Source organism: Heterodontus francisci, chromosome 13 (assembly GCF_036365525.1).
Source record: "Heterodontus francisci isolate sHetFra1 chromosome 13, sHetFra1.hap1, whole genome shotgun sequence".
Taxonomy (NCBI): Eukaryota; Metazoa; Chordata; class Chondrichthyes; order Heterodontiformes; family Heterodontidae; genus Heterodontus; species Heterodontus francisci.
This window is the reverse complement of record NC_090383.1, coordinates 10,471,820-10,491,512: the sequence shown is the minus strand read 5'-3', so window position 1 is coordinate 10,491,512 and position 19,693 is coordinate 10,471,820. Positions and strand designations below refer to the sequence as shown.

Genomic DNA, 19,693 nt, shown 5'->3' with positions numbered 1-19,693 from the left:
ATGAACAGTACAAAGAAAGACTTCCATTTATATAGCGCCTTTCATGACCTCTGGATATCCCAAAGCGAATGAGGTGATTTTGAAATGTCATCACTGTTGTAATGTAGGACAATTTTTGCACAGCAGGATCCCACAAGCAATGTGATAATGACCAGATATTTTGTCCTCAGGTGTTCTTTGAGGGATAAATATTGGCCAGAATACTGGAGAGAATTCCTCTGCTCTTCTTCAATTCTTTTACGCCCACACAAGAGGTCAAACCTGGCCTCGGTTTAATGTTTCATCTGAAAGAGGCCACCTCCGACAGCGCAGCAGTCCCTCAGGACAACACTGAGACGCTGGGCTATACTTTGTTCTCAGGTTCCTGGGACTTGAACCCACAACCTTAGAGAGATAGAAAATTTACAACAACGATGGAGGCCATTCAGCCCATTATATCTGTGCTGACTGAGAAAGAGCTATCCACCCTAGCCTCACTTCCTCTAGGTTATGGCACCTTAAGTGCATATCCAAAGATTTTTCAAATGCAATGAGGGTTTCTCAACCTTCCGACTCAAAGACCAAAGCACGGAACCACAGCTGGCACCACTGATCAATAAGAGTATCTGGAATTTTCAACCTTTCTCTATAATCTGCTGGAAAAAGAAAAAAAAAACAGCGTAAGATTAGCCAAAAACATGATGGGTCAAATGGTCTCCTTTGCTGTAAATTTCTACATTTTATCAGCCTGTCTCTACCTCACAATGCTACAGAACAGAGAAATCAGTGGTTAAATGAATTGTAGTTTTAAAAAGATGAATTGTAGATTACATATCACAAAGCACAGAGTTCTGGCAGTGAGTTTAAAGCAGTTAGTCAATCTCAAGGATTCTGTAGCTTCACTCCTGTGGTCTATGACATCATCAGAACTGCTCAATTGGATTAGTGCCTTGTTACTCACTGTCAGCCATCTATTATCCCACAGCTATTTTGGTAGAATTACAGTTCCTGGACACAGAGCACAAATGACAACTGTAGCTCATTTTGATGCAAACTACTTCAGTCTGGTCGAAGGTAATTGGACCTTAAGTAATTGAATGTACAGACGGGCTATCAGTCCCAATACGCTTCATGTCAGAGAGTTGTTACCTTGCATCAGCATAAGCTTGTTTACTTTAACGAAGTACACAGTTCTTTTTTGATTTTTACATTAAGAGCTGATGGGCATGATATTGATGGATGGCTTTACTGTTTCTGTGCACACACAACCATTTCATGCTGTTTAAATATAGCTATACTGAAGGTGCGTCAAAACATGTGTGGGTTAAAAAGCAGGTTATAAACCCTACAACTGGATATTAACGCATTGATTTATTTCCGTTATTATCTTCTGGCACTCTGTGCAGTGCCTCTGGCGCCTACACAAGTAAGGAATATTAGAGTTTAAAGAAGACAGAAGTTAGTTTGCATAATATTTTTGTTTCTGAAAGATTAGTTGGGGATAAAGCCTTCAGAAGATTTCTTCGGCTCATTACATTCTGTAAAGTTACCAGCAGCTCTTGAAAAGTCATGAGTGCATGTTCAGAATCGAGGTAGCAAAATGTTGGTCATGCCTATCCTGAGGTTGACCAAGCCAGAGAATGGCACTCTTGGTATTAAAGCTGTTTTGACATTGTAAACGCCGGGTAGCATCTTTCCATATGAAGTTAAGCGACCAGTAACTTCTCATTTCTGCTGCACTGTGCCAATCAATTAAGCCAATTACTATAAGAAGGTCTACTTAAGTTGATAAGTGTGCCATTTTCAACTCTTTTGAAAAGCCAAAGGCCATTTGCCCTATAAATCCCACTGAGGCAAGGGTTTAATATTCCCCCTAGCCCCTGTGAAAATTGAAATATAGGTGGTCTTAAAGTAGTATTTGTAGTCCCTTTTTTTGTATTTCTGGAGCAAGAGAAAAGGCAATTCATCCATGACGGAGAGGATTAGTAAGGACTAAACCTAGCCTCGGGCAGAATTTGCATCAGCCAAGTTTGAAATACCTGAATATGCCAGAGGATCAGTACATCTGGAGTTTTAGGTTCTGTTGGGAGATCAATGTTGGACCTGACCCTAAGGCTGGCACCTGATTTTAGAGAGGTTCTCAGCAACTCCAACTGCATGGGTTGTGCAACTGCATTAGGGTGGCTGAACTGGCTAAGGCTGGCAGTAGCTAAGTCAGACTGACCTGGAAGTTCCCAGCTTCAGCTATTAGCCCGTATTGAGTTATGTAATCTCAGACAAGACAGTGATGCAGGGACTATAGCAGCCCTGGGTTAGAGAGGAGAAAATTGGCAGGTGTCCTGCTCTTGAAGGCTTTACAGTGACTCCTGTGAGAAGGAGGAATGTGGAGATGTTTGCTAAAGACTCCTACCCTTTCTGATGTTTGAACTACCCTCAGTATTAACTGTCATAGATCACCCATGAAGAATGGCCACTGTTGTGAGATACTGGAAGGTCGCTAGGACATGTGGAATCCTTTGTCAACAAGAGGTCACCTCCTTGAGGTATGGAAACAAGGAAATGAGCAGGAAGAGTAGGAGGGAGAAGGACCTAAGCAGCTGAAGACACAGCCACCAATGGTAGAGCAATTCAAATCAAGGATGCTCAAGACGCCAGAATTAGAAGAGCACAGATATCTCAGAAAGTTTGTAAGATTGCAGGAGATTACAGAGAGAGGGAGGTCATGGTGGGATTTGAAAACAAGTTGAAAATTTTAAATAAAAGCAAAATACTGCAGATGCTGGAAATCTGAAATAAAAACAAGAAATGCTGGAAATACTCAGCAGGTCTGGCAGCATCTGTGGAGAGAGAAGCAGAGTTAACGTTTCAGGTCAGTGACCCTTCTTCACAACTTCTTCTGAAGAAGGGTCACGGACCTGAAACGTTAACTCTGTTTCTCTCTCCACAGATGCTGCCAGACCTGCTGAGTATTACCAGCATTTCTTGTTTACATTTGAGAATTTTAAAATCAGGGCATTGCTTAACTGGGAGCCAATATAGGTCAGCGAGTATAGGAAATGGGTGACCGGGACATGGTGCGAGTAAGGGCACAGTTTTTGATGACCTCAAGTTTACAGAGATTAGACTGTTGGAGGCCAGCCAAGAAAGTGTTGAAATAATCAAATCTAGAGATAGCAAAGGCATGGATAAGGGTTTCAGCAGCAGATGAATTGAGGCAGGAGCAGAGTCGGTCGTGTTATGGAGATGGACATCGGCGGTCTTGGTGAAAGCACGGTGATATGATCAGAAGCTCATCTCAAGGTCAAATATGTAATTCTGAATCATTATATACAAGTTATTGAATAACAAGAAGAAAATTATAAAGCACCTTTAACATAATAAAATGTCGCAAGGCACTTAACAGGAGTATTATAAAACAAAATATAACACTAAGCCACATAAGGAGATATTAGGTCAGATGACCTAAAGCTTGGTCAAACAGGTAGGTTTTAAAGCGTGTCATAAAGGAGGAAAGAGAGGTGGAGAGGCAGAGAGGTGGAGTGAGGGAATTCCAGTGGCCGAGGCAGTTGAAGGCACGGACACTAATGTTGGAGTGATTAAAATCAGGGATGCTCAAGAAGTGAGACTAGATGAGTGCAGATATCTCAGGACGTTGGGGAGCTAGAGGGTTTTACAGCAATAGGGATCAGAGGGCCAAAGCCATGGTGGGATTTGAAAGCAAGGATGAGAATTTTCAAATCAAGATGTTGCTTGACCTGGAGCCAGTGTAGGTCAGCGAGCACAGAGGCGATAGATGAACGGAACCTGGTGCAAGTTAAGACACTGGCAACAGAGTTTTGGATGACCTCAAGTTTATGGAGGGTAGAATGTGGGAGACCAGGAGTGCGTTGGAATAGTTAAGGCTAGAGGTAACGAAGGCATGAATGAGGGTTTCAGCAGCAGATGAGCTGAAATAGGGACGCAGTGGGGCGATGTTATGGAGGTGGAAATAGGCTGTCATTAGATGGCGTAAATATGTGGTCGGAAGCTCATCTTAGGATCAGGTATGACACCAAGGTTGCAAACAGTCTGTTGCCAGAGAGAAGGATGGAGTCACCTCCGCTCAGTCCGAAAGCGTGACCCCGAGCATCCGGTTGCTTGCCGTTTCAACACACCCCCTGCTCTCATACCCACATCTCTGTCCTGGGATTGCTGCAGTGTTCCAGTGAACATCAACGCAAGCTTGAGGAACAGCATCTCATTTACCGATTAGGCACACTACAGCCTGCTGGACTGAACATTGAGTTCAATAATTTCAGAGCATGACGGGCCCCCCATTTTACTTTTATTTTTAGTTTTTTTTTTCTTTTTTGTGTTTATTTTATTTTAGTTTGTTCAGTTTGTTTCTACTGTGCCTACCCACGGTTTTATTGTCATGTTTGTGCTTGTGGCTGTTCAGTTTTCAGTCCATTAACACCCTATCTGTATGAATGCTTTGTCTTTCAGCACACCATTAACATATTGTTTGCCTTTGTTCCATGATCTTCTGGTCAGCTATTCTGTGACCTTGTCCTATCAACACCTTCTATTTTGTTATCTCTTGCCCCACCCCCCGCTTTACTTGCTTAGAATCTTTTACATTTCTTATATCTGCCAGTTCTGAAGAAGGGTCACTGACCTGAAACGTTAACTCTGCTTCTCTCTCCACAGATGCTGCCAGACCTGCTGAGTATTTCCAGCATTTCTTGTTTTTATTTAAGAGGGATGGAGTCGGTAGCTAGGGAATGGAGTTTGAAGAGGGGACCGAAAACAATGGCTTCAGTCTTCCCAATACTGGTTGTCAGATAAGAAGTCTAATAATTTAGCAACAGTGGAGGAGTTGAGAGATGTGGTGGTGAGGTAGAGCTGGGTGTCGTCAGCATATGTGTAAAAATTAACACTGTGCTTTCCGATGATGTTGCTGAGGGGCAGCATGTAGATGAAAAATAGGAGGGGGCCAAGGATAGATCCTTGGGGGTCACCAGTGGTGCGGGTGCAGAAAGAGAAGCCATTGCAAGTGATACTCTGGATACGATTAGATTGATAAGAATGGAACCATGTAAGAGCATTCCCACCCAGCTGGACGACAGTGAAAAGGCATTGGAGGAGGATGGTGTGGTCAACTGTGACAAAGGCTGTAGACAGGTCAAGAAGGAGAAGGAGGGATAGTCTGCCTTTGTCACAGTCACATAGGATGCCATTTTGTGACTTTGATGAGAGCTGTTTTTGTATTGTGGTGGGGCGGAAACCTGATTGGAGGGATTTTAACGTGGAATTCTGGGAAAGATGGGGACAGATTTGGGAAGCGACAACACGTTGAAGGACTTTGGAGAGGAAATGGAGGTTTGAGATGGGACGGTAGTTTGCAAGGACAGTGGGGTCAAGGGTTTTTTTTGAGGAGAGGGGTGATGATGGCAGATTTAAATATGAGAAGGACAATGCCTGAAGAGAGAGAACCGTTTACAATATCAGCTAACATGGGGACAGGGAGGGAAAGTTAGAGTCATCGAGTTATACAGCACAGAAACAGGCCCTTCGGCCCATCGTGTCTGTGCCGGCCATCAAGCGCCTAACTATTCTAATCCCATTTTCCAGCATTTGGCCAATAGCCTTGTATGCTATGGCGTTCAAGTACTCATCTAAATACTTCTTAAATGTTGAGGGTTCCTGCCTCTACCACCTCTTCAGGCAGTGCGTTCCAGATTCCAACCACCCTCTGATAGTTGATGGGTGATCAGCAGTTTAGTGGGAATAGGATCAAGGGAACAGAAGGTGGGTCTCATGGACAAGATGAGCTTATAGAAGGCATAAGGAAAGATAGGAGAGAAACTGGAGAAAGACGTGAGTTCAGGGCAGTGGGGAGCATTAGAGGAAGTTTGGCTCGGTGATCTCGTGGAAGGGGGGGATGCAGCTGATCGGATAGTCTCAATCTTGGTGACAAAGAATTTCGTGTGATCCTCACACTTATTATTGGAGGCAAGGATGGAGAAGACAGGGCAGCGGGGTTTAAGAAGACAGTTTGCAGTAGATAAAAAGAAGCCAGCCGTTATCTTTGCATTCCAGGATAATCCGGGAATAGTGAGCAGTGTTAGCGGACGAGAGCAGGGTTCTGTGTGGTCTGGCCAGATTTGGCAATGGATGGCTAAACCAATTGTCTGCTATATCCTTTCAAGTCTGCATCCCTTGGGAGTGGAGATGAGAGCCAGACCAGGGGTAATGGCCAGGCTAAGAGAGAGTAATGGTTTTACTCGGGGCTAGGCATGAAAGCAAGAGTTTTTGGAAGATTACAACCAATACATCTCCGCAACCACTTCTTTTAAGATCCTAGGTTGCAGCCCATCAGGTCCAGGGACTTGTCAGCCTTTAGTCCCAGTAGTTTTCCAAGTATTTTTTCTTGAGTGATAGTGATTGTTTTAAGCTCCTCCCTCCCTTTTGCCTCTTGATTATCTACTATTCTTGGGATATTTTTTGTGTCTTCTATGAAGACAATACAAAATAGCTCCGTGGAGAGCAGGCATGGACTCGATGATGGGCCAAATGGCCTCCTTCTGTGCCGTAAATGACTCTGTGACTCTATGCGAGGGTGCAGTTGAGCAAATCAGTAGCTGCAGAAATGTTGTGAGCAGGCAACCAACTACAAGGCTGACTTTTGGAGGAATGCCTAATATACTTTAATGGCTAAAATGCTAACAACATAACCCCTAACCTGAAGACCTGTTAAGTAGCACTGTCACACCTTGGTGGTTAACAGCTTTTGACATGATCATACTTTTGTCTTCTGCAGTACTGGCTTACCATTTTAAAAGTAGATATACCATCAGTATCACAATAGTTAGTTGTAAATCTTATTTTAAAAATTGCCTTTTTTAAATTAAAGTCTTTAAAATACAAAACAAGGAAGGAGCTATTGAATCTTCATTGACCATGCCCTTTTGGAACAGTATCTTCTGTGTCTGCACTGTCTTAACCCCGTTTCCATGACTGCCTGCAGTGCCAGGATAGAAATGTTCATTCCCATTAAGACAAAAATGGAAGATGGGAACATTCATTTAAACGGAAAGTGCTTTCCTTTCAACACAGGAGATGAAATTCTGTCAAGGTTATTTCCTATTTATCATAAAATCATGGCATGAAGAGGCCATTTGTCCCATTGTGTTTGTGCAGGCTCCTTGAAAGAGTCACCCAATTCAGCCCATTCCCCTGCTCTTTGCCCTTCAAATATTTAAGCAATTCCCTTTTAAATTTAATATTGAATCTGCTTCCACCACCCAGATCATAACAGCTCATGAATACATTTCACTCATCTTCGCTGACTCTTTTGCCAATTATCTTATGTCTTTTGATGTTAAGTTTCCATCTCCTTCTCACTCCTTCTCAATGTCTCTCGGTTGTGTATTCACATGTGTGCATATGTGTATGTGGATTCCTGAGAACCTTGTATCACTTTCATCAAAGGAGGAACGAAATGAGCTCTGGATAAAATCACCAAATAGTATGATTTCTGTCCATGATTCTTCATAGACAAAACTCTCAGGAAATGCAGTGCAATATTATTCAAAGATAATGAAATAAAGTATATTGAAAACCAAACATCCTTACAGTGTAGTTTCCCGAAACAGTAAACCTTGCTAATTTTGATTTATATTTTTACCGTGACATTATCTTCACTGCAGTGTAATTGTTTTCCCCTCCCTTCTATTATTCTTAAACGTTTATTTTAAATGCTGACCATTTGTCAATGATTCTGCAGCACATAATTCTGTCAGTCCTGCTGAACAGTACTGGACATTGGAGTAGTGCGGTGCCATTTTGTGCTGTAGCAAATTGTTACTTGTATTACCTTAACAACTTTGAGCAAATCTTGCAGTAGGCAGCACTTCCTATTTAAATAAACTTTGAGTAACTTATTTAAATTGCCTGCAGGAAGCAATAAATAAATGACGGTAAATCTACTGTCTGATCATTTTGAGAGAGGAAAAGGAAGGGAGAGGGACAGAGGAAACATATACCCAAGGGATTTTTGGATGGACAACCACACAAATAATTTTGAGCCTTCATTTCACTTATCCTCTAATTGGGACAGTCAGAGCCTTACACAGAATTTACAGCACAAAAACAGAAGCAGGCCATTTGGCCCAATGCTGGTATTTATGCTCCTCCCACTTTTTTTCATTTCGCTCTATCTGCATATCCTTCTATTCCTTTCTTCCTCGTGTACTTGTCTAGCTTCCCCTTAAAAGCATTTATAATATTGGCCTCAACTACCCCATGTGGTAGCAACTTCCACCTTCTAACCTATTTAAGTATTTAACCCCCGGGAGAGAAAATTGCCCTTTCCACAGAGTTCATTGGGAAGGACAGTGGTCCACATCTATAATACAGACTGGAAGCAATTTTCCAAAGAGAAAAATGTGAGTCACTTAGTATGACCTGGTACAGCTGTAATCACAACTGCTGAAAACAGGCTTTGAGCCATTGAAAGGAGCTCTCTAAAAATGTAAATTGCCAGGGCACATTCAAGATCATTTTGATTTTTATTCCCTCCTCCAGCTTCCAGTTTTATGCAGAACAGTCACAGACCTTAGAAATTTCCATCGCAAAATGCAATAAACTCAGTACAACCAGCCAAAAATTGGATTTTAGTTAAATTGCCCTTCTGAAAATAGGCTCCTCAGTTTTCGGATAATCTCTTTACTTCCTCCAATCCATCAGGGAGGCATATTTACTCAAATTAACTGTCGTTCACACTCTGTACAGAGATGTAGCCAAACACTGAATCATTCAGTCCTGGTATCAGACGTTTTATTAAACTTATTTATTGTTAATTGAGAAACGAAGGTGAAGAGTTTATGTTGTGTTTATTCATGGGATATGGGTGTCAGTGACAAGGGCTGCATTTATAGCCATCCGAGTTTCCCTTGAGAACCTCTGCAGTGTTAAGGCAAATAGTGCAGGACTTCAGCAAGAAAAGACTGGGAAAGAAGATGAGGTTAGTGGTTACCTAGTGTATTTTAGTGCATTTGTATAACGTCTTTCACCACCTCCGGACATCCTAAAGGCCTTCACAGCAGATTCTTTGCTTTTGAAGTGTTGTCACTGTTAATGTAGGGAAAATGGCAACCAATTCGTGCACAGCAAGCTCCCATAAACAAGATTGAGATAAATGACCATATAATCTGTTTTACTGATGTTAGTGAGGGATAAATATTGTCCAGGACACCAGGGAGAACTCTCCTGACATAGTATCTTTTCCATCTATCTGAGAGGGCAGACTTTATTTTAATACTTCATCCAAAAGACAGCACCTCCAGCACTCTCTCAGAATTGTGTTGAAGTGTTGGCCTGGATTACGTGCCTAAATTCCTGGAGTGGGACTAGAACCCATGATATTAGGGCTCAGAGACAAGTGTGCTAGGATTGAGCCAAGCTCGCACCGGTAAATGGAAGGATGAAGAAGGGTAGACTCGGGGCATTAAGGGCTTCCAGAGTCATGTGGACCTGGGAGAGGATACATTTAGAGTTAGATACTGCTTGATAGTCTCTATTTCTTGGGAGTATAGGAGGACCAAGAAACCACAATTTAATTAATCACTGGCCGTAGTTGATCTGATTAAACAGAGAGAGAAAAAGCAAGAAAAATTATGACAGAGAGTGGGGTCTTTCTGCATCTGAAATGTTGCATACACCTTCCAAAAGCAGCCACTGTACAAATAAAAAAAAGTAATAGCCCTGGATTGTCCAATAACTGGTATTCCATTCTGTTTACCAATCACAGCTCAGAAGCATTAAGGTGAGAAGACAATTCAATACCAACTCAACAGAATTAAGAGAAGTGCTGTTACTTGTCATTTCAAGCAATTAAGTAATTTGGCAAATGTGAATTGGAAGGTCGCATGAGGAGTTTGAATTCCAGCCGTCCTCTCAATGTTGTTTGCATGTATGTACCCATAGTGCAAAACCAACATTCATGTACTGAGTACTTAAGCATTTAAGGACATAAATGAGGCCATTAAGTGAAGTATCATTGAATTATTTAAGGAGTTTGTGAACAATATGGTAATAGATTGACACAGTGCATTTTAAAATGTGTGAAAGCCAGAAAAACCTGCCTTTCCAGCTTCTGTTTTTCAGCCCTCTTTATTTGCAAGAAGAATTAAGAAAGATATCAGCAATATTAGCTGTCTTCTATTTCTGTCATTATCGAGGGTGCCATGCATTTTTACAGTGACATAATAAGGAGAATGTTAAAGACATTAAAGCACAGATTGCAACCTCATGCAAACTGAAGAAGCTGAAAGGTCACTTACCATTATAATCACTTTTAGTTTGTATCTGACAGAGCAAAATTGTTATTGCTAAAGATTGCATTTAGCTTGTCTGGATTATGTAGAGATTAGATTGATGCCATAATATCTTGCATTTTATTTCCTAAGATTAGCAGAACATGACTTGTAAATTTTTCTGTAATCAAATTTATTCATACAATCATTTAACACATTTTTAGAAGTCAGTTTTGAGGAGAAGGTTTTCAGGGCTGGGGAAATGGATTATTTTGCGCACATTGTCATCACACAGTATTGGGTCATTTACAGCTCAGATCGAAGTCAGAGAGCTTGATCTTAACTGTTGCAATGAGTCTAAGAGTGTTAAAATGGCACTGCAAAACTTACTGCCCTGTTTGCACCCGGACAGTATTATTATTTAAGCAAAATATTGCAGATGCTGGAAATCTGAAATAAAAACTACACTTGACTATTTCAATAAGGTCCTATAATGCAATAGGACTCCTACTGTTACTTTTGCAGGAAATAGAACAGCCACTGAGTGCGGGATCCAGCCAGAGAACTAGAAAGTACAGAAAGCAAACAGGCCATTTCGGAGGATTCAATTAGATCATGATTGATCTGTATCTTAACTCCATCTACCCACCTTAGTTCTGTAACCCTTAACATCCTCGCCTAACAAAAATCTATCAAGCTCAGTTTTTAAAATTTTCAATTGACCCTTTTTAGTCTCAACAGTTTTTTGGGGGAGAGAGTTCTAGATTTCCACTACCCTTTGTGTGAAGACATGCTTACTGACATCATCCGTGAATGACCTAGCACTAATTTTAAGATTATGCCCCCTTGTTCTGGACTCTCCCACCAGAGGAAATAATTTCTTTCTTTCTACCCTATCAACTCCTTTAATCATCTTAAACCACGCCCCCCCCCCCCCCCATTAGATCATTCCTCAATCTACTACACTCAAGGGAATGCAAGCCCAGTCTATACAACCTATCCTCATAATTTATTCTTATTAGCCCCGCTATCATTGTGGGGTAATAGTGGCTCTGAACTATTGTTGCCATTGATCGCTCCAGACTGCAGTCGGTTGCTTGGCACACATCAACCAGTTCGCCTATTTCTCCAGATTGTGGACATTGATTTCAGGCGTGCCATCTGTTACGCCCATGGTTTTATGCCAGCTTGCGGTTGGATGCATTGCAACACAAAGCCAACTTGAGCATTAGCCAAATTTGGTTGTAAGCACTTACAAAGGAGACCAAAATCACAGCAAAGCCAATGCTAAATCTTCTGTAAATCCTTCTATCAACTGCAAAGCGGTGTGTTTATATTATGTGTTGTGTGCTGATATGTCCATTATCAGAGCTTCAACTGTAAAATACAATAAAGACTGAGCTACAAAAGCTCATTGTGAACTTTATTGTGGTGTTAAATAGCAGTATGCAATTCTGCAGTACAGTCGTTTGAAGCTTCAGAAACCAAGGCAACTTGTCTTTAATAAAATCTTTGGCCTTGCTTATGATTAAGGTCACCTGTGTCCAATTCCTTTCCTAACACGAGATTAATTCATTTGCTTTCTTCCAGCGTTCTACCCTCCAATTTGGCACAGAGAACAGTTAGATATAATGGTAAAAAGAGCTTTATCTGATTTATTTGTCTAAAGAAATGTTTCCTGCTTATCCAGTACCATTGCTCAATAGGTGATTAGTTTATGGTACATTCTTTTGTATTGTCTATTAGATATAAGACTAAATTTGAATGACTAGTTTTAGCTTCAGAAACAGTGACTCATACGTTCCATTACTCAGGAATGTATTGCAGTAGGAGGAATTTGAAAGCCTGTATTCCCTTTGTGACACATGAGAATTGATTCATTTTATTTCCATAGCTTTTATAGTGCCTTGAATGACCTCTTCAATCCAAAAGTAAAAGCGTGGTATTTGACAATTGGTGAACAAGTTTCAGAGCTGTTAAATCAGTGTCACTAAAGAGTGCAGTATATTTCTGGTCATTTCAAAATCTGATACGTCAGTGTTGGAGTGCTGATAAAATGTCCTGTTAAAAAATCAGCAAGTACCTAATACAAAAAAAAGTTTCGCACAACTCAAGGGCTTCATAAATAACATCAAAATATCCTGCAGTTGTCACCTGCATTTTATGCACTTTGTACATAAATTCATGGTCACAATTTGTTTTTGCTTTTGCTTTGTGACTGAACTAGGATTACTTGACCTGTTAGTTTGAATATCTGTGGATAACTGCTGCATTATGTTTCAGCTTATCTCCATAATACAGTGCATTATAGCAGACAGCCCAGTAGCTGATGTTATGGCTGTGTATTGTAAGCTGTGGCTCTGTTGGTAGCACTCTTACCATCTAGAGTCAGAAGGTTGTGGGTTCAAGTTTCACTCCAGGGATTTGTGTACAAATCTAGCCTGATGCTCTTGTGCAGCACTGCATTGTTGGCAGGGCTGTCTTTGTTAAACCAAGGCCCCAACTGCTGTTTGTATTGGATGTAAAAGATCCCATGACACTATTTTGAAGAGGAGAGGAGTTTTCCCTGGTGTCCTGGCCAATAATTATCCCTCAGTCAACATCATAAAAACAGATTATCTGGTCATTATCACTTTGTTGTTTGTGGGAGTTTGCTGTGTTCAAATTGGCTGCCATGTTTCCTACATTACAACAGTGACGACAATTCAAAAGTACTTAATTGGCTGTACAGTGCTTTAGGACATCCTGAAGATTTGGAAGGCGTGATGTAACTGCAAGACTTTCTTTCTTGACTTCACTAACATGCTGTGCAGTGGCTTTAAGTCACATTTCTGTACCTTCAGTTTTCAAGCTCAGGCTATCAGGAGAAGGTATCAGGCCTCCTTCAAGGAAAAAGTAAGAGGGCAGCTCCCTTTGGGCTGCTTTGGTGCATTTCTTAATGGCAGGTTAGACATTGATATGAATGCTACACTAATCTGGCTGCCTATCGTCACTTGGGGAAGGTTGTTCATGCAAACTGAGTGGGAGAAAATGCTGAAAAGTTGAGAAGTAATGCAAAGTATTAATGCATTTTGAAAAGGTGCATTTTAATCTGAGATGCGGCTTTTTAAAAACGTAAGACTGCTTAAAAGATGGTAAAGTTTGTTTGGCCCATCAAGCCCTCTCCTTCCACAGATAAGTATGCTCTGTTCTGGTATCAGTCCCACACATTTAATGCTGTAATACGCACATATTGCACACAGCAAGACACAACGAACAGTAGTGCGATCATCTGTTTTTTGGTGTTGTTGGTTGAGGGATGAATATAGACGAAGAAAATGTGGATAACTCCCCATTCTTCAAAATAGAACTATGGGATTGTTTACATCCACCTGAGAGGGCAGGTTTAACATCTCATGCAATCCTCCCTCAGTACTGCATTAGAGTGTCAACCATGATTATGTGCTCAAGTCTCAGGAGTGGGGATTGAACCTCCAATTGTCTAACTCAGAGAGAGGTGAGAGTTCTTCCTGAGCCACAGCTGACAACAAAAACTCACTTATGAGCTGTCATTGGTGCTTATTTTAAGTCAGATTCCAGGAGACAGCTATCAACAAGCCAGATCCCCATGTCGAAGTTACTAAATCTTAACAACTGAGTCTATGATATTGCAGCCTGATTAAGGGAGCAGTTTAAATCTGGCGGATCCTGGTTTCCAAACTAAGTGAGCATCAGTGCAGAAGTAGCTGCGTGCAAACTTTACAAATTAACTATAGTAAACAACTTTTATTGAGTCTTTTTTTTCTTTTCAGTTCAGTACTCGTGCATTCTAACTGGTTCTATTAATTATGTCCGTGTTAAATCATCCATATTATGAATGACAAAACTCATTAAAGTGGTGAAACAGTATTGGTGCAGGTAGACAAGTCACATTCAAGTTCTGCTCAGTAATTCTTAAATGGTTTGTTTTAGTATTCTGCATTCTTATGCATTGCAATATAATCTCACTTCTGGCCATGTGTCACTTCAACATGTTATCTTTAGCACCTTATGGGCAAGTATTATTCAAGAGCAACAGATTGTGAAATGGCAACTTTTCATATTTGTTTACCTCCTCCTATTTCCTCTTCACAGTTGAATGATTTAATTTGACAGCGTTTACTTGAATGTATTTACTCGTCGTATTGCTGTTATGGGAGTGATAAGCACAATCTCTGTTGTTTACCATTTCAGTCATTCACGTGTTAAACTGTTAGCTTGTGCATTTAATGAGAAAGGGACTTGGTGATGATTTTACGAAGAAGATTGAAGAGGGATTAACCATGCAAACATTGCACTTGTATGTCCAGGAAAACATTGAGATTGTTAATGTTCAGGCTGTCTCTTTACAAATATTGCATTATGGTGCCAGTGATATGCTCTTTATGTGACTGTGATATCTGATCGAAGTTCACTGTTCCGACCAAGTTATTGTGTTAAAGCCAAGTACTTTGTGTTCCCTCCTTCCCCCTGCCAAAAATGATTTCCAAATAGTTTAAGAAGATGCACCTGGTACTTTAACCTTTCCAACAAATACTGCCATGTTGAAATAGGAATATGAAGTTTGTAGCTCACCTCTGGGTTAGTCGACCACCCAATGTGTTATAAAGCTATAGAGAGAAAGAAAATACAAGGGCTGGTTCCTGTTTGTGCCAAGTTAGTTGATTTCAGCAGGGGTTATTTGGAGATGTTACAATTAGCCTCAGTAATGTTGTTGTAATAGAAGGGAAGGATCAGCTAAGACTCCTGATCATTAGTTTGTGACAGGCTTTATATAAATATAAGCTTTTTCTATGTAGGCACCCCTACTGCAAACTGTACTTGCGAGGATGTTGGGTGAGGACAGGGTCAGGCTCATTCTATTGCCATCCACCATCACATAATCTGCTGATGTTCACCACCCAGGCTCACCTAAAGAGTGGCCATTTGAAGTGAGGATGGTTGGTGTTATTGCAGCAGTTAAACTCTTTAAGGAGGGGGGAATCGACAAAAATTGAAGGAGAAACAGAAAACAAAACATAATGGCTTCATTATTACTACCCCACCACCCCCACCACCCTACCCCAAGGGTCAGAAGGTGGAACGTGACCCCAACCAGCCTCTTACACCCCAGGTACCATTTTTACGGCGTGGGGGTTTTGTATTGTGCAGACAAGACATATTTAAATCAAGGGGAGCCAGGTTTAAATTTAACAGTTGCAGCATGGGTATCCCAGTCTCGTTCTCTCTCTTTCTCTCTCTGTATCTGTATCTGTCTCTTCTCTCTGCCTTTCTGTGTCTCTCTGTTTCTCTCTGCCTCTGTCACTCTCTCGCTCTGTTTCTCTGTCTCTGTCTCTCTCTCTCTGTTTTTCTTTCCTTGTCCCTCTGTTTCTCTCTGTCTCTATCCCTCCGTCTCTTTCTCTCTCTGCTTCCCACTCTCGCTCTCACTCTCTCTCTCTCGCTCTCTCTCTCTCCAATTCTCTGTCACACTCTGTCTCTTTCTCTTTCTGTCATCTCTCTGTCTCTATGTCTGTCTCTCTGAGTCTCTGTCTCTCTCAGTGACACAGAGATGTCTCAGTCTCCAGTCAGTCAGGGAGGTTGGAAGATTTTGAATTGAAATATGAAAACATTTGGCCTGTAAGAGAAAAGGTTAGTGCAAGTCAGCTCAGGGACTATTAGTTGTTTTATAGTATGAGGGGTTGTAGGAAATAAAGGTTTCTCACTGCAAAGTTATATTATGTTCAACAATTCGCAACTTCTGTCACCTCACTCGAGTACTTAGTAGTCCTCTTCTTAGGCAGTCGCTCGGGATCGAAGATGACTGGCTTCCACTCCAGTTCTATGGGTTCTGAGGTAGCTGATAAGTCCAATGTATGATCTGCAGAATCTGCCACATGAGGGGCAGGTGGTGCTTCTAGGGTCAGGTGGATGAGTAGCTTGGAGGTTTGTGCATTTCTTCCGATGCTTCGACTTCGCAAGTTCCTAAAAAGATGGTGAAGCTAGGGGCGAGATGCCATTTTTGTGAAGCTAAGGGCGGAATGACACAACATGGACAGACATTTACAATCACATCATCTCAACTGTAGGTACTGTACCATTTACCCATAAACAACAGTGATCGTCAATAGCCTCACCATTGTTTTGACGGCAAATTCAGGCTGAATATGTTCAGAATATTTTGTTAATTTAGTGGAAAATGTTAAAAGAGAAAAGATCAGTTCAGTGCCTTTTAATCCAAGCACTACTGGATATATTGCAGATGCTGGTGAAGTTAGTTTTTTAATGTGTTTGCTGAGGTGTTGTCAGGATTACTGTCCCCATTAGATTTCCCTTGATCACCTAATTTTTGAAAAATAACAATGGTTTACAATTCTCAGGCTCATGGCTCACGGGCTTCTAATAAGGTGCATCTGGGTTCTAAATCCAATCATTTTGTACCTAAATGTAGTTACTGTCATGTAGGGAGTGTGACTATACTTCAATTCCATTCATGGTATAGCAGGTGGATGAATGACAGTATTTTATTTTATTTTATTTTTTCTTTAGAGATACAGCACTGAAACAGGCCCTTCGGCCCACCGAGTCTGTGCCGACCATTAACCACCCATTTATACTAATCCTACACTAATCCCATATTCCTACCACATCCTCACCTGTCCCTATATATTCCCCTACCACCTACCTATACTAGGGGCAATTTATAATGGCCAATTTACCTATCAACCTGCAAGTCTTTTGGCTGTGGGAGGAAACCGGAGCACCCGGAGGAAACCCACGCAGACACAGGGAGAACTTGCAAATTCCACACAGGCAGTACCCAGAATTGAACCCGGGTCGCTGGAGCTATGAGGCTGCGGTGCTAACCACTGCGCCACTGTGCTGCCCAGTTACCTTCCAGTTATATAATGCTGGAATGTATTAGCTTTGTGACGTATATGATAATTTGCAATATATTTGGTGCTTTTTCTTATTACATTTGGTACTTTAATGCCCACTGTCTGTCTGTCTTGCTTGTATTAGAGGTGCCAACCTCTACCACCTAGAAGAACAAGGGCAGCGAGCGTGTGGGAACACCACCACCTGCAAGTTCCCCTCCAAGCCACACACCATCCTGACTTGGAACTATATTGCCGTTCCTTCACTGTCGCTGGGTCAAAATCCCGGATCTCCCTTCCTAACAGCACTGTGGGTGTATCTACACCACACGGACTGCAGCAGTTCAAGGAGGTGGATCACCTACACCTTCTCAGGCACAACTAGGGATGGGCACGAAATGCTGGTCTAGCCAGAGACACCTACATCTTGTGAATGAACGCGTAAGATCTTGGAACTCCTGAGTGGTCCTGAAAATTAATAAGATGCAGTTAGGCTCTCAATTGAATCGTACCATGATGCGAAATGCCCAACCTGTGCAGAAAGGCAAGACATTGGGTTGGTGTAGTATCATTCTCAACTTATTGCCAAAATGCATTGCCGCTCAGGCACCCATTATAGAAACCACTTGATGTAGAACATAGGAACAGAAGGAGGCCATTTAGCCCCTCAAGCCTGTTCCGCCTTTCAATTAGATCATGGCTGATCCATGACCTATCTCCATATACCCGCCTTTGCCCCATATCCCTTGGTTAACAAATATCTATCAATCTCAGATTTAAAATCAACAATTGATCTAGTATCGATTGGGGAAGAGAGTTCCAAACTTCTACCACCCTTTGTGTGAAGAAGTGTTTCCTCGGGCTGAATTTTATCAGCGTACGATGGCACGCTGTGAAAGTGACAGCCTTCCGACACGGAAGTGCCACCGCTGAGCCCCCGCGATATTACGCGCGGGGGCTCATTTAAATGGAGGAAGCAGAGCGGCCACCCCCGATGATATAGAGGGGGCAGCCGCTGCGTCCCCGGCAACGGCGTCTGGTGCCACCGCGCAGGTGCTGGTACCTTTTCTAAAGGGCTTTAAGCCCTTCAGCGACATTTACATTTTTAAAGCTCCCAGTCTCTTTCAACTTTAAATCCCCTCTCCCACCGCGCAATGGGTAATATATATATAAATTGCTCTCTGCCCCCAGAAAAAACATTTATTGATATCCCGAACTTTCTCCCCCAAAATCTGTTCCCTTTGACCCTCAACCCCTTCCCACCATCCCTGCAACCAATAATAAGTGTTTCCCCATTCCCCCCCTCCCCCCACCACTCTAATAATTTTATTCCTCCCCCCTCCCCACCAGTGTCTCATCTCAGAACTCCAACGGAGTTCCAAAGGCATACGAGTTGTGCCTGGTTAACCGTAGAATTGCGTGGGACGGCTGCCGTCAGCAGGTAAGTTCATTTGAACGTTAATTATCCTTATTTTAATATTGTAATGAAGGCCCGCCGCCAAGCGACGGGGGCCGCACCGAGGCCTTGCAGCCACCGCTAATATTTGGCTGGGCCTTCTCGACGTCGTGGGTCGAGGTGGGCTGCTCCCACTAGCATTTTACAGGCCTCCCTGCCCTGGCCCACGGTGTCGAGGGGCTGCTAAAATTCATCCCCTAATTTCACTCCTGAAAGGTCCAGCTCTAATTTTTAGACTATGTCCCCTGGTCCTGGATTCCCCAAGTGTTGCCTCTTAACACAAACATGCCAAATACTATAACAATGATTGGTAGACTAAACAAAGGGTTCGTTACTGAAGAACAACAGGATTCTAGGAGAGCTCTTCAATACTTGTGTTACCTGCTGACTAACACTGCTCCAACTATTGCATCACATGCTGACTTGCATCATTTCCTGTGATGATGTATACTAAGCTATTTACCTATTCAGTCGCCTGCTAAACAAAATTAAAGCAATCTACCCTATCTGTTTCCCTTATTAGCTTGGAAACTTTGATCAAATCACTGCTTAACCTTCTACATTCCAGGGAATGCAACCCTAGTTTGTCTAATCTCACCTTGTAGTTTAATACTTGGAAGTATCATTCTAGTAAATCTATGCTGTAGACTCTCTCCAAGGCCAATATATCCTTCGTAAGGTGTGCTGCCCAGAACTGTTCACAGTACTTCCTTTTCACTGATTGTGCTGGTTGTCTCTGTCTCAAATGCACCTTGAATTAAAATGCAGTGCAGATACACAGGGGGAATGTAATCTTGAATGGATCACTTTGGATAAAAGGTACTTTCTCTCTTGTTGCCTCCCTGAAGGGGAGGGCTTTTAAATTGAAAAGTCTGCTACTCAATCTGTTTGTTATTTTACACCATGGTTGTGCATTTCCCACTTCCCTCATTAGTCGGATGTGGGAAGGAAGGCTTATTCACCTTGCAGATAGTAACGGTGCAGCAATTACATCATGTGAAAATTGGCTGTAAATGTGACACACAGCAGTTGAGAAATCCTAACCATCTATAATTATCAACACTTCTCAAATAGAATTTGTCTGCTGG

General features: G+C 41.9%; 1 protein-coding gene across 8 annotated transcripts in view; it reads left to right on the top strand.

The window, feature by feature from the left end:
- plcb1 (phospholipase C beta 1) overlaps positions 1 to 19,693 on the top strand; it is a 751,229-nt gene that overhangs the window by 360,973 nt on the left and 370,563 nt on the right. For 2 of the 8 annotated variants that reach the window (XM_068044358.1, XM_068044360.1), the window contains exon 2: positions 11,868 to 11,911. The exons of the other annotated variants lie outside the window; for them this stretch is intronic. In XM_068044358.1, the coding sequence (XP_067900459.1) occupies positions 11,909 to 11,911 (3 nt within the window). In that variant the 5' untranslated portion in view covers positions 11,868 to 11,908. The remainder of the gene's footprint in view (positions 1 to 11,867; positions 11,912 to 19,693) is intronic. 8 annotated transcript variants of the gene reach the window in all.